Below are 20,700 nucleotides of genomic sequence, written 5' to 3' on the forward strand. Positions count from 1 at the left end.
CAAACGCGGACAAGATGCAAGTGTGAGTAAAACGTTAAAAACTGATACGGGTTAGTTTTATTGACCTAGTAAATGCGCAGATTGTCTTAGTTGAAGGTAGTTTTCTCCACCAGGTCGCGCTGCATGTTGGATTTATTTGCACGGATTCTGGCGGTAGTGCAGCTTGAAGCCTCTGGCGTTGTTCACGTGGTTCGAAACGAACCGCATCAAGAACGGCCCCGGGGTACTATCTGGAAACGTAAGGCAAGACAATGCGACGTTACGTACTAATACGACACAGATGCACTAAAATGCAGAGACTTACCTGTAATGAGACTAAGGCCAGTGACGTTGAGGTCACGGGTGTAACGCTGGTCTACATCAACGTCCAGTTGTCCTGAACACATCCGCACTCCAGCTATGACAAGGTAGTCATCTGGACATTCTGCTGCTATCGGCGATGACGTCAAGTGGGCACTAGCAAGAAATAAGGTCGTCTTCAAAACTGTGTCGTCGTTAAAATTTCCAGTTCTTCTTGGGAAAGAACCATGGCTACCACCAGCGAGGTGATAGTCAGTCGGCCACACCGCTGGTACACTAAGAACCAATGGGTGTGCATACAGACGTGTGCACAAAATGTGAGGAAAAACTGAAGAAAACCAATGAGAAAACCATGCAATATGGAAGCGTCTGCAGAATGGAACAATGGAATTCCCCAAATCCTACCTGTCACGTTGACTGGAAACTGTCCCAACACCGAACGCTGCATGACCTCTAGTTGTCTCTTCACTGGCTACCTCATAGGTGACGGAACAGAAACCGGGCTCTTTGCGAAGGCAGACGACGTAGTCGAGGTCGTTCGGGTAGCCCTGGTGGTGGACGCCACCGTTCTCCTCGTAGTTGAAGCTCCTTACCATGCCGTGCGTGCCCCAGAAGTACTGCAGGCAGTGCGAGGGCGCTGTAATGGATGCATCGAATGGATGCATGCAACATCGAAAGAGTCTCCGGAAACCACATGACAACGCACTATGCGTTATTTTCGTAAGACTTACCCGATTGTGGACCATCGCATTCAAGTTGGGTAACTTTAATGTCAAACTTCCTCGAATAGCTTCCAACCATCATCAGGTTCAAACTGATGCCGCCTGACTCTTCGACATCAACGTATGCTGAAAAGCAGAAGTAGCAATTATTTCTTGCGGACGGCCAGTCAAGTAGAACATTTAGGACAACCAACTACAAAGCCAATTAAACTGTTTTCGGCAGAGCTTGTGCTCATTCTGTTACTGACGAGTTTGCCTGCCAGTACACTTCTAGATATAGCGCTAGATGTGGCATAAAAGGAGCCACGCAGCCACGATAACAACAAAGCACACATCTGCCTGCCTGCAGTATCGTCTGCAATAATATATGTCGTCTGCAAACCTCAAAAACAATACGTTGCTGTAGCTGTGCTGGGTAAAGACTCTGCAGATACCTATTGCACAGTTGTCGATGTATGTAACTACTAACTTTACTACGGCAGCGTCCGTTGTACCATAATTTGGTGGTGTTTTTAGTACACGACTCGACATCGCTTCCACAATGTATCCGCAAATCACAATATATCTCACCATGTTGACCAGTGTTGAGTCCGCAGATGCGAGGAACCTGATTGTTCTCATTCTGACCCGACACAACCAGCATATCCTGTGAGCAGTTTCCGTCCACTGGCCGCGCCAAATCCAAGGTGAGAAAATCCAACCGGAACTGGCAAATATCGACGTCACGCTTGGCCACACGGACTTTACACATGGCTTCACGGTCATGGGCCCCTGGGTACCCGGGATTCCGGACGTAGGTCGTACGCTCCGAGCTGGCTTCACCGCATGACAACTCGACTACATGCGGGCAGGGTAGTAGGAAAGAGAGGAGCTTTAATGAAAACTATATACATTAACGTTTTGCGCTTGTAGTATCGCTTAAAGGAGTGCAACCAGACTACACAGCAGATCAGCCAGAGCAGAAGACAACACTTTAGGAGCCATACATACGCAAAAAAGGTTCGAGGTAACTCGTTACTGTAACTAAGTTCCTTCTTTTGGTATCTTGTAACTTAACTCGGTACTTTTGCACCGTGGTAACTTTCAGAGGAACTCGTTTCGTTTTCAGGTAACTTTGCCAAAGTTAAGTTCCATTTTACTTTTAATTCGCTTTTCACTTACGACCACATATTTTTTTTGCTTTCTCTCCGGTTCCTTCATTAATTTTTTTGCCATAAAATGTGGCATTCAATCAATGACAGTATTTTATTCAGGAAGCAAGAACTGCCGCCATTGAAATGAAGCTGGACCATTGTGCGCCCACACGGAGTAAGATGCAAAGCGTTCGAATAGACCTCTGCCAGGGAAACGTCATCATGACGTTGGTAGACAGACTGAAACCGAAACAAATAGGAAAGAGAGGGCTGGGTTCCACGAACAGGCACTTGTTCGCTGCCTCCCACTGAAAGAAAAGTAGGACCGAAGGTCGCGACCCTTTCAGGGACCGTCGTAATCCCCTCAAGACCGTGGCTTTCGGGCGCGACCTTGTTCAGCTTCGAGCGTAGTTCAACTCTACCAAACTTGTGGCAGTGTCGAGCACTATGGTTGGACATAAACGAAAGCGATCTAAGCGTTTTGCACTCCTCCGCAGGCAACTCAAGTTCTAACTCAACTGCTCATGCGCGCTGCACCTGCGTAATGCTATTTTGTGTCCGAAGTAACTTGGAAGTAACTCGTTCTTTTTTTAAGTAACTCAGTAACTGCGAGTTACATTTCAGGCTGAAGAACTTCGTTATTAACTTAGTTACATTTTTCACCCGGTAACTTAACTCGTAACGAGTTCTTTTTGACGGGTAACTTCTCAATCTATGAAAAAAATAGAAGCGCCTAAGCGAAGGATCCAGCGATCCGATGAAGGTACATTGAAGCTAAGATCCCAGGTCTCGAGATGCCGATCTTCCGAAAACAGACAGTTCTTCTAGCAAAGTTTCGATGGAGTAATCACTTCTTCCACTAGCCAGGTGACAAACACTTCACACATCTTATCATACCAGCACGCATTCGCTTACGTCCCGCTTGCCACATGCATACACGCTCAGTGGTTAGCATGCTGGCTATGTCACGTCGAGACGGGGAGGTACCCGGGTTCGAATTCCGGTGCGGGCTGTGCTGTCTGGAGTTCTTCCTGGGTTTTCCTCGGACACTTTCAGACATATGTCGGCACAGTTCCCTTAGAAGTCGGCCCAGGACGCACATTACCCAGGGCGTCACGCGTGACGTTGCCCACATCTGTGAGGCCGACAACGACGAGGCCTTTCACCACCACCACCACCAACAACAACATGTCTTAAAGATAGTAGCTCTACCAGTGATGGCTTATAGCCGTGTCTCTAGCAGACGACAGTGATAGCTTACTTACAGACACAGCAGACGCCGTCTTCACACCGTCCCATAGGGGTGCCTCCCCTGTTGAGGCACTGCAGGGCATCGTAACATGTACCGTCCCTGCCGTCAGCTGCTTGACATGTCTCTTGAACGGGTGACTCCTTCAGCTGTTCCAGACGGTGCAGAGCCCCGCCCTGGCGGTGAGGGTTGTAGTAGTAGGTAGTCGCCAGGAGCGGCGATGATGGGTTCAACATCGGATTTGCTAAACAGAGTGTTAAAGGTTGCATTGAGGAAAGGGGAAACGTTGTCCTTTATCCTAGGGTCAATCTGTATCCCGCGAAAACAGTATATCGGGGTATGGACTCTCGCTTAGTACATTTTCGCAGAAGCTGAATGGGTTGCCGTCCTTTTAGGTAAAAAATTAAAAAAAAAAAAGAATATAAAGGCACACCTTTCATATTTTCCAGTCTGTGTTCCGCGACCACAAAGATGTGAGAACTTAATGGATAAGACGCACAAGAGAGATACGCGTCCATTTCAACAACTAAGTATTGATGAGGTTGTCTAACAGAAAGTGCCCATTAGCTTATCCTGGCAAAGATGAACAGGATGATGAACATCACGTGACAAAAGAAAGTTTATGGTATGCATTCGCTTACAGAAAGGAGCAGACGGTATTCCTGGTCGTTGGTCTATCTCCGAAAGGAGTTCCTTATTAGGTCCCGATTGCCTGGTGAAAGGGGATTTGCTAGGCTGCCGATAAGGGTGTCTCGATTGTTCCATGCTGGCTCCGTTCGACTGTTCTACTCCGGAGGACAGGAGCCACAAAAAGAGGACCTTCGTGAAGAAAGCACGTACATGACTAATCTCTCTCAGAGGTCTCAGGTAATCAGCCCTGACACCGTCGGGACTTCTTTCACATTTTTCTTTCCTCTTCTCATCTAATATTAGCGGTTACAGTTTTAATGCCTGTAATTAATTCGCATTTGACACAATTTACATCATAACATTACATCGCTCCTATACAGAGCGCAGTTAGCAGGAAGAAGATAATGATAGCGTTGTGATAAGACAGCGATAGGATAATTAAGTAAGAAGATTGCATGGGGTTCCTACTGCAGCCACACGCTGGCGGTTCATGAGAAACTCGGAGTTATTGCTCGGAGTTATTTGGGAGTTACTGTTAAACTATTTGTACGTCAAAGACCGACAAAAAAAAGCGTTTATTAAATTCGTTAAATGAACATTAAGCATTAATCGACGCACTTAAAGAAGTTTATGCTTGAAGAAAAAAAAAAAAGCAATCTTGTTCATTTCGAGACCCGAACATAAGCTACCGTGCTGCTCAATGCATAACACGTTCCTCTAAACAATCTAATATAACCGTTAACGAGACGTGATAGGCACAAATCTTACCAGAATGCTCGACGAAATCTCTAGCGGTCGCATCTCCACACTTGTAACGTTTCAAAAATGAAATACTCCAGCGCTCTTTCGACAACAGACGACAGCTCAGAGTAACAGAGAGGGACCGCACTTCGACAACACTGACATTTCAACAACTCCGACACAGGACCGAAACTGTCGCCTACGCGCGACCCCGAAAAGCAAAATGCAGTCAAAACATCCCCTGCCATCTATTTTATAACCGCTATCCGAAACGTCCAATTGTCAATTCCCTTTCTTGCACGAAATAACAACAGTAATCCGCCAAAAATCACTGCTATTCAGGGATGCGCTTCAACGAAACGAGCGCGCTGGGTCACAGTGACCAGGCTGACCGGAAGTTGGGCTTCGTCTGCCATTGTGGACTGCCACACGCACATCCTGCTGGCTCGAATCGCGTATTTCCAATCACAAAGAGATTAGCGTAACGGGAATGCATTGTGCAGTCACAGCTTCGCAGTGGGAATGAGTTCCAGGGTATTTACAGTGTCGTGTTTTAGTCACGTATTTCTATTGATTTATTTTTATCCTGCAGTGAGCGGTCGTCTGCATCCGATGTTGTTGCGAGAGGCAGCGTTAAATCACAGCATTGCATGTGCAATGTCCACACGTACGCGATTCATGATTTCACCTGTGATGAAGCAGAAGGTGAGGGTGTATAATAATTGGGAGTAGATTTACACGTAAAGTGATGATGAGCCTTACGTCCCTATACCTTGTTTCGTTTGTACGATGTTTTGTGGCGCTTATAAGTGGAATATCACAGTAGCTTCTCCATTGGAAGCGGTTTCGTACTTAAAGTAGGTCAATCGGGTAACTTATAAAGGTAATCAGAAACGAAACAGAACATCACCTGCTCTACTTGTCCGCCAAAATGATGAGAAGTGACATTCATACGCAAGGAATGTAAGTACTTGTTAGAGTAGCACAGAAGTCATTTTTGACACCCAGTTTTCTTCCTATAAAACTGCTACGTAGGCCAGTAAAATGTACCATGCGAAGTAATTCACACCACAGAGTCATAATTATCGCAGAAATTGAATTTAAAGTACGCCACAAAAAGCGACAGTGCGCAACGGCGGTGAAGATCAGTACCACCATGTGATCTGCCTGGAATCTCGCGCTGATGCCATAAGGAGAACGCTCGCTGATTGGTCTAGAGAAATGTTGTCTGCTACTCCTGTGTCGTCTGCTACTCGGCTGTTCGGGGTTCTGAAAAAGCCTTTCTCCTCGCTCGGTAATGATTCGGCCGCTCCTTCTATCCCCAATTCTCCCGGAGAACTGGCAAAACTGATTTACGGCGCCAAAGGGACAAGGCGCTGACCCCTACTGACCGGCGAACCAGAACGAGTTCTCCTTATATCGTCATCGATGACGTGGCATCATACCTTCTCCTCCTCGTAATACCCAGAGTGGCGAGTTAAGGGTGAAGGCGCGGACCCATGTTTATGTGGTTTTTTTTTTCTGGAAAAAAATTGCACACACCAAAACATTTAGCGCCATTCGGTAAAATGACACACACACTTTCATGATCTGAAAACTTTTTGGATGGCCCTCTGTACTCCTTTAATGGTAGATACGATTACGTGGCAGATAACTAGTTAACATACATGAGCACACAAGCTTTGAAATACATTTGTTAAAGGGAATAATTCCGGGGTAATTATAAATTTAAAAAAAATTCATATATGTACATATTTAGAAAGATAAAATTTATAAAATGAATTAGTCCTACCTATCACAGCATAGCGAGCAACCTTGAGCAGGCCACCCGGAGAGCACCCCTATTGTGTCGCCGTGACGTCACGGAGTGACGTGGCACTCACTCATTCTTTTTGCGGACTCTCTGAAAGAGTTGAAGTGTTCCTACAGCCCTTGTCGGGCTATAGACACCTTTCGCACGTTTGCTTTTGTGCAAGAAGACTCGCTCCTCGGAAGGTACTTCATGCAGAGATGGGGAGTAGTGCATTACATATCGGTAATGAGTACTTCTAATGCATTGCATTTTGTGGAGGAGTAATGTAATGACGATACAGTTTTGCCGGGTGATGCGTAATGACATTACTCCTTACTTGGGTTGAAAATTCAGGCATTGTCTAAAGCAGGCAGTAGTTGTACAGGCAGGGAAAATCCCCCGAGCTGTTTTTTCCCCAGCCACCTGCGTCACCTGCCTGGTCATCAAGAAGGATGTCAGGGTCCAGTGGACTCTTTGAAAACTATAACTCCTCCTATAGTGCAATTAATATTACCTATGATTTCTCATTCTGGTTATACGCACATACTGCTATCATCTCACGACGAATTCGTTCATATACATAGAGATTTTGCGAAAGTGTGATTACTATCACCGGGTATCTGCAATGAAGTAAAAGTATAATCACGTCTCTTTACTGTACACGCATCAAACACGACATTGGAGTGCGTTAGAGCGTCTGGGAAAATGTAATGCCAACACAACGTCATTACTTGATGAAAGCAATGACATTGGGAATGCATAACTTGCCGTGAAAAAGTAACGTAATGAATTTCTTCACGAAACTAACGAGTAATGGTAAATCATTAGGAAATAAAAGTAATTTCCCCAACCATGTTTCGCTGCCCCTTTAATGTGGCACAATGCTCTTCTAAACCAGGACACACTGTAATCGGTGCAACCCAAACACACAGGCTTTTGAACGGGCGATTCGGGGCAGCACGCAAGAGGACGTCACTTTTCATCGCACTACAGGAAGTCGAACATGGATCGATACCTAAAAAAGATAAATACGCCCTTATAGCTATTCGCGTCATGCCTATGAGCCACCAAAATATGAAGAATATCATTTTCCGCTAGGCCTCCATTAAATTGACATTAAATTATAATGGAATCATGAACGAAGTCTCCGTTGTATGCATTTCAGGTGAAGATTCGTATCTGGTGGGTCAAATCAAATCTCTCGTTGTTGTGGAAATGACAGGACGCATAAATGGAGACCACGTATTATTTCGCCATGAAAAAAAAAAAAAAAAAGGCATACATGCAACATATGTGATCTGGTGGGTTTAAATATTGATTTCCAGGGTTCGCATTAGAAGATAACGAATGAAAGGCGAATCGTTCAAAGGATGCAGTGCAGTTTGAAAAGAAAGCGGGACTCAATGGACTGCTATTCCCAATACGTTGTTACGAGTTTTATCCATTATGATAGACCTCTCCCAGTTTGTAAACACATGACGTCACAGTGTTCGACAGCGCCACCAATTTGGTAGAGTTGAACTACGCTCGTAGCTAGGGGCGAGCAAGGTCGCGCCCGGAAGCCACGGTCTTGAGGGGATCACGATGGCCCTGAAAGGGACGCGACGCGACGGGACCTTCGGTCCTACTTTTCTTTCAATAGAAGGCAGCGAACAAGTGCCCATTCGTGGTACCCAGCTCTCCCCTTCCGATTTGTTTCGGTTTCAGTCTGTCTACCAACGGCATGATGACGTTTCTCGGGTAGAGGTCTATACGAGGTGAATAGATGTGAGGGAAGACGGGGATACGTCACGAATGGGAGCCGATGAGCATATTCTTTGATTGCTCCTACTCGTCGTTGAGGGTCCGAAACTCTGGAAATATGTAGAGTTCTAGCGAGAGGGCTTGCAACGGAGTTGTTCGGAGTCAAATATTCCTGCCACGCGTAGATTTATTTCAATGACGTCATAGAGCGAGCGTTTCGTTCATGTCGCAAAGTTGCCATGGTTACTATAAGCAACGCCACATTACCGGTCAGCGATGTCACCCTTGTCTTGGCCGGTCAACTTGTCATCCTGAGTTTCCTTTTACCAGAAGGCATCCTTCTAGGGGGTTCCTTCCAGAAGGCGTCGATGTACGTAGCTTTGATATGCCGTCCAGACTGGCGTGTTCTGTGCCGCTGCCATGGGTTCAGTAGGCGGGCACGTTACTAGCTAAAATAGCTAAACTAGTTAAAATAGGAAAAAGATCGGCACTGCTACCATCTCCATTCACTTTTATTCCCCATCCGGTCTCTAGAACACGAGGCATCCCGAGACAGTTAAAATCACATCGGGTGTTTATTTTTATTCGTTACAAAATTTTTATGAAAAAACTAGCAGAGCAAAATAGATGCTGTTTTTGCAGTTGAGTTGTACGGCCAGGCTGACATCCCCTAATTACCTAAAATTAGAAGATACGAAGGCAGAAAAATAGCCGATGTCAAGTTGCCGGTGGTGAGTAAATCAAAGAGTGATATTAAACGGTAGGAGCAACTTATTTATTTACACACGGTAACGAGACTTTCGTGCACGAGACTGGCACTTCTTCAGGTTACAAAAATATGAACATGGTACAGGAATTACAGAACATTACTTGGTACAGGAACGTTCCAGGAATTAAGGATAAAAAGGGGGTTATGGCGTCGGAATGAGGACACAGGTGGGGAGTACAAAGGTGACCAGTGGGACCGTTTCCTGTGTAATCCCTTGGACTCGCGTTATGTTGCGCTTCTGATACCCCTGGGTTTGTATTTATGTTCTTTTCATTTTTACCTGTATTTGCATCCTTTCCATCACCCTGTTACCCTCTCATGCCAAAACTCCTCCGTCAACTGCATATATGTTCCTGTACCATGTTCATATTTTTGTAACCTGAAGAAGTGCAGTCTCGTGCACGAAAGTCTCGTTACCGTGTGTAAATAAATAAGTTGCTCCTACCGTTTAATATCACTCTTTGATTTACCTAAAATTAATGAACTCCTCAATTAAGGTAATCTATTCGGCTCATTTGCATATCAAAATTCGGGGATGGATATCTTCACGCAGGTGCGCGCTTCAGGATTTTTTTAATCGTGTGAATGGCTTTCAACTAGGATGGTCTCTCATTCTGATCTCCCGCTTCTGCCCGAAATCCCCTAATTAATCCCCCAAGAGTTAATTAATGAATTTTAGGTAATTAGTCATCTTGTAGTTGCAATGGAAACGGTAACCAGCTGTAAACGCAGGACAAGAGAAGTAAAAGAAGACACACGGACGTTGGACTAGCAACAAGTTTAATAAGGAAAAGTACGGCGAGCCCTTCCACCGTCACCACTACAACCAATAAGGAAAAGTGAAGTACCTTTTTCCATTACTATGTACCAACAGACCCAAACATTGACCCTTCTACATGTATAGTTCCATAGTTTCTTCGAGGGGATGAAAGCGTGGCCGTAGAACTCAACTGCAAAACATGGCACCTATTTTGCTCTGCTAGATTTTTAATAAAAATTCTGTAACAGATAAAACTGAACATCCTATATACAGGGTGTTTCTTTTTATCTGCAACAAATTTTTATGAAAAGGGGAGTTGCCTTAGGACGCGTTTACTTTTATCATTGGATTACTCGACGGGGCTGTTACTACGAGACCGTATTTTTTCTCAGTTAGGGGACTAATTAGTAACAGAGATATTTTCATCAACATCTTTAATTATTGACTTCAGGGAGCAAATTGCAATTGCGATATTAAAGCCTGATGTACACATGATGTGCTCGACGCACTGATGAAGCACAAAGGCAATCACAGCGCGTTACGGGCCTAAGTATTTGACCGCTGTCGTCTACTGTAAACCGCAAGTGGTCGGCAAAAGAGCGTTAGCGACGTCGATATCTCCGCCCTCACTTAACGTCAAAAACGTCATACGCCATAGGGAACTTTTATCGCGGTATGTTTCACGATCTTTGTTTTGTATTTCTTTTCTTGCTTTCTTTTCTTCCTTCATGTGTTCGGAGTCGCTCGCCGTATCACTCCTTTCATTCTGCTGGGCACGGCTCTCACCCTTCCCCGGTACGATAAGCGCTGATATGTAGCGGTAATGCACGGAGCTCCTTGCAAGCAAAAAATAAAACAAGAAAATAAAGATCATGAAACATACCGCGAAAAGGGTTTGCCTAAATTGCGTGTGACGTCACTGTTACTCCTTTGCCGATTACTTGCTGTTCACAGCAGACGACGGAAGTAAAATACGTAGGTCTGTAGCGCGCGCTGTGATTACTTTTGTGCTTCATCGAGCGCATCATGTGGAGATCAGGCTTTCGTATCGCAATTGCAATGTGCTCAGCAGCCCGTGAGCCCATGCAGCCCATGAGCAGCCCCGTCGACTAATTCAATGACAAAAGTAAAAACGTCCTAAGGCAACTCCCCTTTTTATGAAAATTTGTTGCAGCTAAAAAGAAACAACCTTATGTACAACGTGCACATGGTACCGAGCTGCTGTATGAGGTCGAACTAATCACTAAATAAGCTTGTTCAGTGACCACAGTTAACATGTATGCCAGCCTCCAATGCTACTTGAGGTATAGGCCTAATGTTTCCAGGTTTCGTTGAGCGTCAAGACGAGCAAGGCGACTATAGCTGACCTTACCACCAACACTCATACGAAGCAAACACTTTTGCACACTATGTTAAAACGTGGACAATGCCTTAATCTTGAGTGCCACGTTGTAACGTATATCAAGCTATTCTCATGTTCTCACGTTACTTTCCTACCTTGAGGAAACATCACGCTCTTTCCATGAATGTCATACTGCTTTCACTATCACTTGTCTTTATATTGCCAACTGTCTGCCCAGTTGTCTTCCTAGCCGTCGAGTGTGTGTGTGTGTGTGTGTGGGGGGGGGGGGGGGGCTTCGTAATCCATTGACTATCGTAATAGTTTACGATGCCGCTTTGTCTCTTACTTATATACCTACCGATGCCTACAGATACCAATGCCTGTACAACCTTTACCGCAGCCCGACATCGCCAAGAAACATGTCGTATACCACGTTCCTTCCATGTTTCGCGAATGCCGGCGGCGGTCCAGTCGTGATAAGTTTTCTTCTTTCCGTATATCTTTGGCTCCCTCGCAGTAGAGAGGGAGAGAGGGAAACCGCCCCTGCACGGCGAGTTCCGGCAATAACACCACCTTATCGCCACAAAGTGGATATTTGATTCTGATGCGAAATCTTGTTGCGGCAGCTGATAGCAAGGAGCAGCCGCGTGATGGCCACATGAGGGGGTGTACCGAAGTGAAGTGCCTCGCTGCGTTTAGAAGATACCTGCTAGTCGCACCCGAAGTATACACGAACTTTTGAGTACACAGCAGCGTTAGCAACCGTGAAGCAGACCAGGCGGCTCAGACGTCAGAAATGGCTGCACAGTCCTCTCCCACTACCCTTAAGGACGACTTACGGTACAGAGGACTACCACAAGCAACACCCGCGTCTGCTCAAAGCTCAACACGCAACTCTTTTCCCTGTGAGGGTAGCTACTCAGACCCGTCCCGCAGGACCAGGTCGGCCCTGGAACGATCGCGTAACCTTCTTGACGTCTACTGCACTCCAACCAGGACCGCAAATGGGCGTCGTGTGGGGCTCACACGACCTCAAGGCATAGTACGATGCTCAACCCTGAACAAGGCGGCAATAAATGGAGCACCAGGGCAGGACTCTTGGAACATGCACTCGACCGCTGGCAGCCCTTGCTCGTGTATCGCTGGGACCGCGAATGTAACGGCAAGTAGCGGCCCAATCTGTCGCATTTGTCACGAAGGGGAACAGTCAGGACCTCTAGAGTCTTACTGTGCCTGTTCGGGCACTATGGGCTTGATGCACGCGCGGTGCCTCGAACAGTGGTTGGCCTCGAGCAACACGGATGTATGCGAAGTCTGTCAGCAGAAGTTTCCGATTGTGGCATACAGCAGGCCCTTCAGGGAGTGGATCTGTGATGATGCAAACAGGACCGCGAGATTCCTACATCTTGTGTCCTTTGTTTTGCTATGTCCAGCGGCTTCGTTAGCGTTGGTGATCTTCCATCAAGGAGCTTTGCAGCAAGCAAGCGTGGGCGACGTCTGGCAGATGGGAGGAGTGATTCTCTCGTGCTGTATGTTTGTCGGAGCATTTTGTATTCTCGCTTATTTCACCGCGAAGCATCATTACAGATCGTTTAAGCAATGGCAGACGAGGAATCGAAGGTTCAAAGTGGTGTCTCGCGCGAGGTGCGAAGAAGCTCGTATTGACGTGTGGAGCACGACGCTGTGATTAATACGCGCTCTTGGGAATGTTTTATTTCGTGGGTGTGATTTGGTATTGATTAGCATTTGGGACGACGATTTATTTTCTTCGATTAATTGTTCGTTGTTCAGGATCGTGGTTCAAGAGCGTGTCTTGCGAGCTTTAAGATGTTGCCCTTTGGTGGTTTAGAGCTTCGTCGGGGCAGTCCATCACTGGGAAGTACTCTTGAATGCTGCATTTGTTAAGGTTCTTAACATATTCAGTTATTTCAGCAATGCCCTTTAGGTTGCTCTTTAGTATACAAGCGCTCAAAATAAACCGCACAGTTCGCCTCAGTGATGAACCTTTTCACTTTGTCGAACATGTCTTCTTTACAGCTATCGATATTGGCATGTGCAATAACAAAAGTGGTGAGCAGAAGCATCACCTGTGCGGTATATGATAACCTTTTAGCTTGTAAAGGATAAACCGGTCAAGGCTCACAGAACGGCAGAACAAAACGTCAGCAGAATATCGGTGCATATCCAGGAGCTGTGAAATGAAGACGAGGGTCCGCTTGCACGAACGTCGAGGCAATTCGGTAGCTTTAAGGCAATGAGCAACGACGAATGAGGTAGCTTTGCCAGTGCTCTAAGAGAGAGAAGCCTCCAGGACAGTACCGTGTACAGAAAGCACTACCGAAGCTACAGAGGGAAGCACTGAGGAATTGGCCGAACATGCGTGCACGCGGGCCCAGAGATCCAGGACACAGAAGGACGGGGAATTGTAGGAGGCATTGGAGATAAGCAAATTAAGGGGGCAAGTGGGCAAATTAAAGGGGAGCTATTTAAGGAACCAGAAATGTACATTAAAGCTTCTTGCAACTAGCGTTTCGTGTAGTTTCTCTGTGCGTGTATTGTAGCGCTTTCCAAAGGAGTATTGGTTTACACACCTTACGAGACTTTCGAATGGCCGTTCACAGCGGCGTTGGTGGCATTGTTCAGAATATTCTTTATTGTGCTACGTGGACACGTTGGAACCTTCTTCTCTCGTTGTGCTCGGGAGGGAGCCGCCTGCAAGAAGAGTAAGTTCCCCATGAGCAGCTCCTGAGTCCTCTGCGCCCGACGGTACCTTTTCGCACGAGCTGGACACTTCCTGCTGTGCTTGCTACGAGTCTTTTTACAAAACTTTAGTTTCCTTCGTCTCAAACCTGCGGATTAACGGATCCTTCGAACCACACAGGGGGCCTACGTCATACTTACAGGACACATCGGACCAATCGATCGCAGCGTAGAAAGGACTCTTCATGATGTCATCGAAGCCGCCCTCGGGTCTGCAGCCCAGTCGCCGCTTCGGATTCTTCGGGGACAATAAATGTTTCGTTAAAGTCCTTCCTAGTGACAGCGACTGAGAGGCATACCTCTTTCAAAATATCCTTCAGCAGCGTCTGTGCTGACCTGGATAAGGTCCTTGGAATATTTAATGGCGCTATCAAGGCAACTGAAAGAAAGAGACAAGGCTGGACACATTGCACGTTCCAAAGTTTGCGCAGGGTCAACCGAAACGGTGGTAGACTGGAGTTTGTGACCAACTGGTGCCCAGTCCAGGTGAGCATGATCTATGGGCACATTCATCTGGCGGACCCTTTACAAGATAAGCCCCCCCCTCCCCCTTTTTTTTCTTCATACGTGAGATATCCTATCGTTCAGTTGCCAGGGAAGACAGAGTTCATTGATAATGCTCGCTCCGACGTCGTACTCACGTCTATATCTGATGTCCTTCCTGGCGAGGTGGAGATCAACGCCCTTTTCGGCGGCATAGATCGCAAGAGGTGTTTTCCCAACGAGCATCACGAAGAGCACAATGCCGAAGGACCACCAGTCCGCTGACGTGCCTGCATCACAATTCGTGGGACACTTCGGACAGATTCCAACAAATCAGAAGCCCAAATTTCCTCTGAAGAATATAGAGAGGCTCTCACTTATACCCGTGTGCGTGACAATAATATTAATTGGGTTAACATAAACGGAGCGACGCCCCTGAACCTCTCTAGAATGCGCTGAAATCTCAGTACGCAACGCTCACTGTCCTCGTGCCTTGAGGAAAACGACTTCTCTAAACAACTCGTAGCGCACCACCAAATTGCTCGCGGCCCCGGATGGGTTCGAACACGCACCCTTGGAATCCGTGGGAGTAGACGTTTACGACTGACCCCCCGAGGCAAGGGTGCAGGTGTCGCTTGACTGGCATCAACGACGCTTTCGTTTTCTGTTTCGCTTGCATTTTGCAGAAGACAATAGACCCTGGAGCGCGTTGGTAGCTAAGGTGCTCAGTGTTTGCTTACCGTAGAGTTCTTGCCTTATAACCTCAGGTGCCATGTAAGCCAGAGAGCCACATCGACTCCACGCTTCCGTGCCAATCTGCATCGAACGGGATCTATAGGAAACGTCGCAGTCGACGTGACAGTACCTGGCTTAAACCAAAGTCGATAAGCTTTGCGTTGCCTCTGCTATCAATGAGCACGTTTGAGGAACTGATGTCTCGGTGCAGAAATCCTGTGGACGAACAAGTATTAGTCGGCGCGCCAAAGGCACGATTCACCTTGCCTTTCTCATGAACGTGCTGGATAGCCAGCGCCAACTGGGCCGACAGAAGCCTTGCCGTTTCTTCCTTGAATGGACCTTTCTTGCGGACGAGGTCGCGAATGGAACCCTCTGGTAGATACTCCATAACAAAGCACCACCTGGAGCAACGCGAAAACAACAGTTAAGGTAGCGACGTCGCGAGTAAGAGCAGTGAAGTAGTTTCTGCAGTTCCTGTCTGCAGGGACGGATCCAGGATTTTTCTGAGGAGGGGGTGCAGCTATGGGCAGCATGCTACACTCTTAAAAAAAAGGGTGTACTTTAACTCCTTTCCTTGCCACATATATCACTCCCCTTTTGGAGAGTACAATTACTCTCAAAGAGTGCCTCCCACTCCCTTCAGAACCCTGGAGAGTAATATTACTCTCCAGTAGGGAGAGTCTGAAGGGAGTGAGGAGACTCCTTTTTGAGAGTAATTGTACTCTCCAAAAGGGGAGTGATATATGTGTCAAGGAAAGGAGTTAAAGTACACCATTTTTTTTAAGAGTGTAGGCACGCGATCTAGGGTCAACCAAGCACCATGTCAAGACAGAAATTGTGATGGAAGTCGGGACGTCGGGACCCCCGACCCTCTAGATCCGCTTCTGTCTGTCTGCATTGCTTCCACTCCAGTCTTTTATTGGAGTGTTGTCATTGGAGTGTTGGCATTGGAGTGTTGGCATTGGAGTGTTGGCATTGGAGTGTTGGCATTGGAGTGTCGTCATTGGAGTGTGGAGTGGAGTGTCACTTTTGCATCATTCTTGATCTGTGCACAAATTCCCCTGTGCCCTCTGGGCAGCCTTTACGAGTGCTGCGTCTCGTGCTCTCGAACTTAACGTACCCTTTTGCAGTCTCGAAATAAGCCCGAAGTGTGACGACGCAAGGGTGATCGGTGACAGCTTCCCACACTGCTTTCTCAACTTCGACACGCTTGCGCTCCTGGAGAAACAATGAATTTATTTTGTGACAACAATGTTTACGTGAGCCACTACACGGCCTCAACATACTATCAGGTCTCGTAAAACTGGATACAACGTACAGAATATGACGACTTTAGAAGAGGGTTTCACCTGGTCCAGTACCAGTAGTACACCGCCCGACGCAACAATGAGTTCGGAGAGGCCAAGTGAAATATAGACACAGAGTTCTGATTACAATTTACAATTTACAATTCTGGAGGCAGGTGTAACGAAGACTCTGGTGTGAGCTACTAACACACTGGTGAAACCCCTAGTCCCCGTGGGAAGACGTGAAAGGAAATGTAGCCTACGACTGCTTACAAGCTATAAGTGTGGACAGAAGTCAGCAGAAGGTCGTCAATAAATTTTCTGTTTGTTGGAAGTCTATAACACAGTGTTTGTCCTCTGCCCTGTCTGCCCCCGTTTGAAGTGCTAGTTTATCTCGATGCATTCATGCCAACTTGTCCGGTTCACCACCGTTATACAGAAGTCAACATTTCGCGTGACAGCCTTCATACTGCGCAGAAATTCTTGGGTCATTAGGTCTTGGGTCAAGAAACGTCTACAGAACCTACGCTACAGGTGAGCTGAAAGGGTGGGACAAAGTGCATATGTCTACAGGTGACGTGAAAAATCAATTTTTCCCTTGCTTCTTATCTTTCGTTTTTATCTGAACGGCCGTCATAATGCTGCATGGCGGCTATGTCTGTTTGTATGTGCACTTTCACGGATGCTTTACCTTTTCCGGGTTTTGATTCTTCTTGCGGATATACTTCAGCGCAGCCAGCTGTCGGTTGACTCTATGGCGCACCAAGTAGACGATGCCAAAGCTGCCTCTGCCTAAAACGTTGAGGGTGACCAGAGAGTCGAGGTTCCAGTTGACCGCTTCTTTGGGGTTGACCCAGATGTCTGTGACGACTTTCCTGGACGGGCTCTGCAATGTGCGCAGTTGTTTTGCGTTATCCCTTCGTCACGTCATTTTTCTTACCAATTACTTCGTCGCAACACCAATAGCGTTATCAAAACACGATAGGTAGTTTTAGTATGGTTTCTAGTCCAGGGACCTCAAACTCAAATGGAGTCGCGGGCCGCATTGACCTTAGACTTCGCAGAAGAGAGATCACTGTAAGCACCATAAAACACTCTTAAAACAGTATAACAGTCGAGAAATAGCGTACGTATGCTGTGGCGCGTTGCTGCTGTCATCGCCTGAAGATCGCAACATCGTAACGCCGCTTACTGCACGAGCACTGACGGCGTTACGATGCTGCGATCGTCAGGCGATGCCAGCAACGCGCCCCTGGACACACAACTTGCGTTGCGTTCAAATCATGTGTAGTGTTAGCAACGCTATCTCCTTGCGCGCGTAACGCCTTTGCGTATGCTGACGTCCCCAAGATCCTTATTATCACGTACCGCACTACTGGTACCGGCCTGTTCCATGAAGGAATCTTTCTTGTCCGAGGTCTCCGCCATGGCATCGAGCCTTTTGGGCTCCTGCCTGGCGTCGTGCAGCCGGTGGGTCCTCGCTTCCTGGTACTCTTCCTCATCCTGAGACTTCTTTTTCTTCTTCTTGACGATTTTCGGGTAGGCTGCCAGTCGATCATCGGGGTCCACCATCCCTTCGCCATCAACGGACATTACTATGTCCGAAGACTTCATCCGACCCACCTGCTTTGCTGCCGGGTTCCGCGAAGTCATGCTGCTGGTTCAAATTTTGACCATTTGTAAAAGAATTTTGTCTGGAAAGAACAGTTGGCAATATTGCTTATCTTGTGCTGTTCATTGTGGTCTACACGTGCAACGCACACGCACTGAACGCGTGTATCTGCTTCCAGCAGCACCCCTGTTGTGGACATGTATAGGTAACCGTCGTACATAGCCTACTGCGAGGCAGGAGCACTCTGATAGGTAAGGAGAGAAGGAGTCCAGTGGTAAAACAACCTTTCTGTGAACTGTATTTCGAAGGCGGACAGCCCTTCTTCAACTGTATTATGTGGCCGTACGCAGGAATCAAGCATGCCACAGACGTGCATAGTGCCTACACACTAAGTGGGAAAAAGAGGTAATTTTAGTCCGTTTGGGGCTAGATGTATTGCCACAAATATTAGTCCTTTCAGGACGAAATGTACGAAGTTTTTGCGTAGTTTATGGACCATTTGTACTGCTGGGGAGTAAATGCCCGGGTCAAGGAATTAAAATGGGTCGGGAGTAAGTTGCACTCCTGGGGGATTAGAAGCTGTATTGCTCCTCATCCCAATTACTCCTTTTTCTCCTAAAGTGTATGTTCCCAGTTGTTATCGCGTGGTTCGGAAGTAGGTGCACCAGACTCGCGCAAGATACTTTTATTTATACTTTACTATACTATGCATTGCTTTCTTAGTTACTTTATAACTTCACTATACTTTAGGTATTTATACGTGGAGAGCGAGGTCTAGAGGAAGTCGCGCTGCAAGTGCCGGGCACAGTTCCTGTAACGACGGTGCTGCTCATGTTTACTTATCCGGAGTTCTCCAAGCGCGGCACGGTATTTCTATATACGGTATTCTATAGCTGGTGCAAATGAAACACTTCGAAAGTGACACTTCGGAGAGATAGCGTACAGTGTACGTCACGAGTACAGAAGGGTCCTGCACATTGGGAGTGACACCGAGAATGGGGCAAACACCGGAGCAGCTGCTTGCAGGAAAATTCTCATTCGTTCGTGCAAAGTCATTTGGCAGTGTAGGCAGCGGCTTCGCTATCATGTTACAAAGAACAAAAAAAGAAGTGTTTGTTGCGCATGTTACAGCAAGCTGTATAAATTCAGTTATGGCAAAGAATAACCTTGCGTAGCTTGCCCTATAGGTCGCCCTCGCTAATTTTGCACCTTGCTATAAGGAGTTGGAATAAATCGTTTGGGAAGCCAGGTCCGGTAGCGGTGAGGTCTAATAGGCGATAGCATTCTATACAGGCAACGGCTGCAACAGCCAGAAACAAGGAAGTGTATTGGGTTTATACAAGATAAAGCAGGCAACACGGAAAACGGTGCACGCGAGGGTCAGCCCTATCCAGGTTTCGAAATTGTCTAAATGTCATTGGCATATATCAGTATCATCGTTCTGTCACTCTGGAAATGCTAGGACGTTATGACGGCGACCAAAAGTCGTCACACCGACGAGACAATCCTGGTTTCCGGAAGTATTCAACCTCAGTACAAGTGCACGAAGCGACAATGACGTAACGCGGAATGACTCCGTACGATGTCTGGAAAGGAATGCTGCAAAGGTATCTTACTTTTTTTGAAGAAAATTTATGTCATCTTAGTAGAAGCCGCCGTGGACTGGCACGACGCCACGGAGATCCAATCCTCGCGCACATGGCGCGAGCGCGGCTGCCTTGGCTAATGACCGGATCGCAACGGCCTGTGGATTCACTGTTAGCCTGTTTATGGCGGGCTAGAATGCTTCTAGCCCGCCATAGCCTGTTATAGCGATAGTCGGTTCTTCTTCTTCTTCTTCATCCTCGGGTAAATGGCCGTTATCCACTAAGGGCGATTGGCCAGTACCAGATGAGGGTCATAGGCGTGGATTTTCCTGAACGCTAGCTATATATGAGAGGTTCTGTCAACGCCACCTAGATAGAGATGGTGATGGTGATAGTGAAAGATAGAGAAAGCCTGCCGTTTTCAACGGAGGCAGCCAATCATGAACGTACTTTCAGCGGTCGTGACCACGAAGACGACCCACCCATCGTCTGTGAGTTGTGATTGAACGCCCCCGCGTACTAAATGGACAAACTTGGAAATAAAGCGCAAAATGGTCTCAATCTTTCTCAAAACTGATTTTCTGAAAAGCGTCTTGCAACGAATGCGGAATGACCTCCCATTGGTCTCCTCAGACGATATGTCCAATCATCGCGGGATATCGTTAGAGGAGACCAATCCGAGGCCTCTCCGCATTGCCGCGCTTCTTGAGAAGGAGAGGCGGAGGGAAAGCGTACATTGCGTTGTTTCTGTCAATCATAAATCACGAACGACGTAACGGATGAGTCCCTTTCCCTTTGTGTTGGTGTCATGGTAACGTATCTTTCATTCCGAAAGCAGAGATTTTTTCGCTTTAGTGCACACTTTCAAAATTGCTGAGACGACCATCCCTAGCCCTGGAGCAACGCTGCAGTATCTCCCAACATTTTCGTGCGAAACCTGCACGCTTACAACAACCTCACAACAACCTCACATGACGAAGCACTACACGATGAAGGCAAACGCGGAACCGTTTTGATTTGTCGAAAGCGCGGGGCGTACGCCTTTCTATGACAA

At 46.9% G+C, this 20,700-nt stretch overlaps 2 protein-coding genes across 3 annotated transcripts; both read right to left on the reverse strand.

Annotated features, from left to right (window-relative positions):
* Positions 1 to 56: 56 nt before the first annotated feature.
* LOC135375245 (uncharacterized) lies at positions 57 to 8,717 on the reverse strand. The gene is made up of 8 exons (XM_064607979.1): positions 8,578 to 8,717; positions 4,046 to 4,223; positions 3,421 to 3,648; positions 1,593 to 1,859; positions 1,032 to 1,148; positions 706 to 937; positions 305 to 456; positions 57 to 230 (listed from the first exon to the last, which is right to left on the reverse strand). Exons 2-8 carry the CDS (start codon positions 4,167 to 4,169, stop codon positions 133 to 135), a joined length of 1,218 nt encoding a protein of 405 aa, XP_064464049.1. The 5' UTR covers positions 4,170 to 4,223; positions 8,578 to 8,717; the 3' UTR covers positions 57 to 132.
* A 5,094-nt stretch (positions 8,718 to 13,811) lies between these two features.
* On the reverse strand, positions 13,812 to 19,811 carry LOC135375244 (protein kinase C iota type-like). 2 transcript variants are annotated; one of them, XM_064607977.1, is made up of 12 exons: positions 19,677 to 19,811; positions 17,817 to 18,142; positions 17,140 to 17,334; positions 16,283 to 16,380; positions 15,427 to 15,563; positions 15,290 to 15,375; positions 15,165 to 15,240; positions 14,583 to 14,714; positions 14,241 to 14,320; positions 14,083 to 14,179; positions 13,952 to 14,030; positions 13,812 to 13,893 (listed from the first exon to the last, which is right to left on the reverse strand). In XM_064607977.1, exons 2-12 carry the CDS (start codon positions 18,099 to 18,101, stop codon positions 13,833 to 13,835), a joined length of 1,326 nt encoding a protein of 441 aa, XP_064464047.1. In that variant the 5' UTR covers positions 18,102 to 18,142; positions 19,677 to 19,811; the 3' UTR covers positions 13,812 to 13,832. The 2 variants fall into 2 exon arrangements, with proteins under 2 accessions (XP_064464047.1, XP_064464048.1); XM_064607978.1 differs by lacking the exon at positions 13,952 to 14,030 and having other exon boundaries at positions 19,677 to 19,809.
* Between the last annotated feature and the right edge of the window lie 889 nt (positions 19,812 to 20,700).

This window comes from Ornithodoros turicata, unplaced genomic scaffold (assembly GCF_037126465.1).
Source record: "Ornithodoros turicata isolate Travis unplaced genomic scaffold, ASM3712646v1 ctg00000843.1, whole genome shotgun sequence".
Lineage (NCBI taxonomy): Eukaryota > Metazoa > Arthropoda > Arachnida > Ixodida > Argasidae > Ornithodoros > Ornithodoros turicata.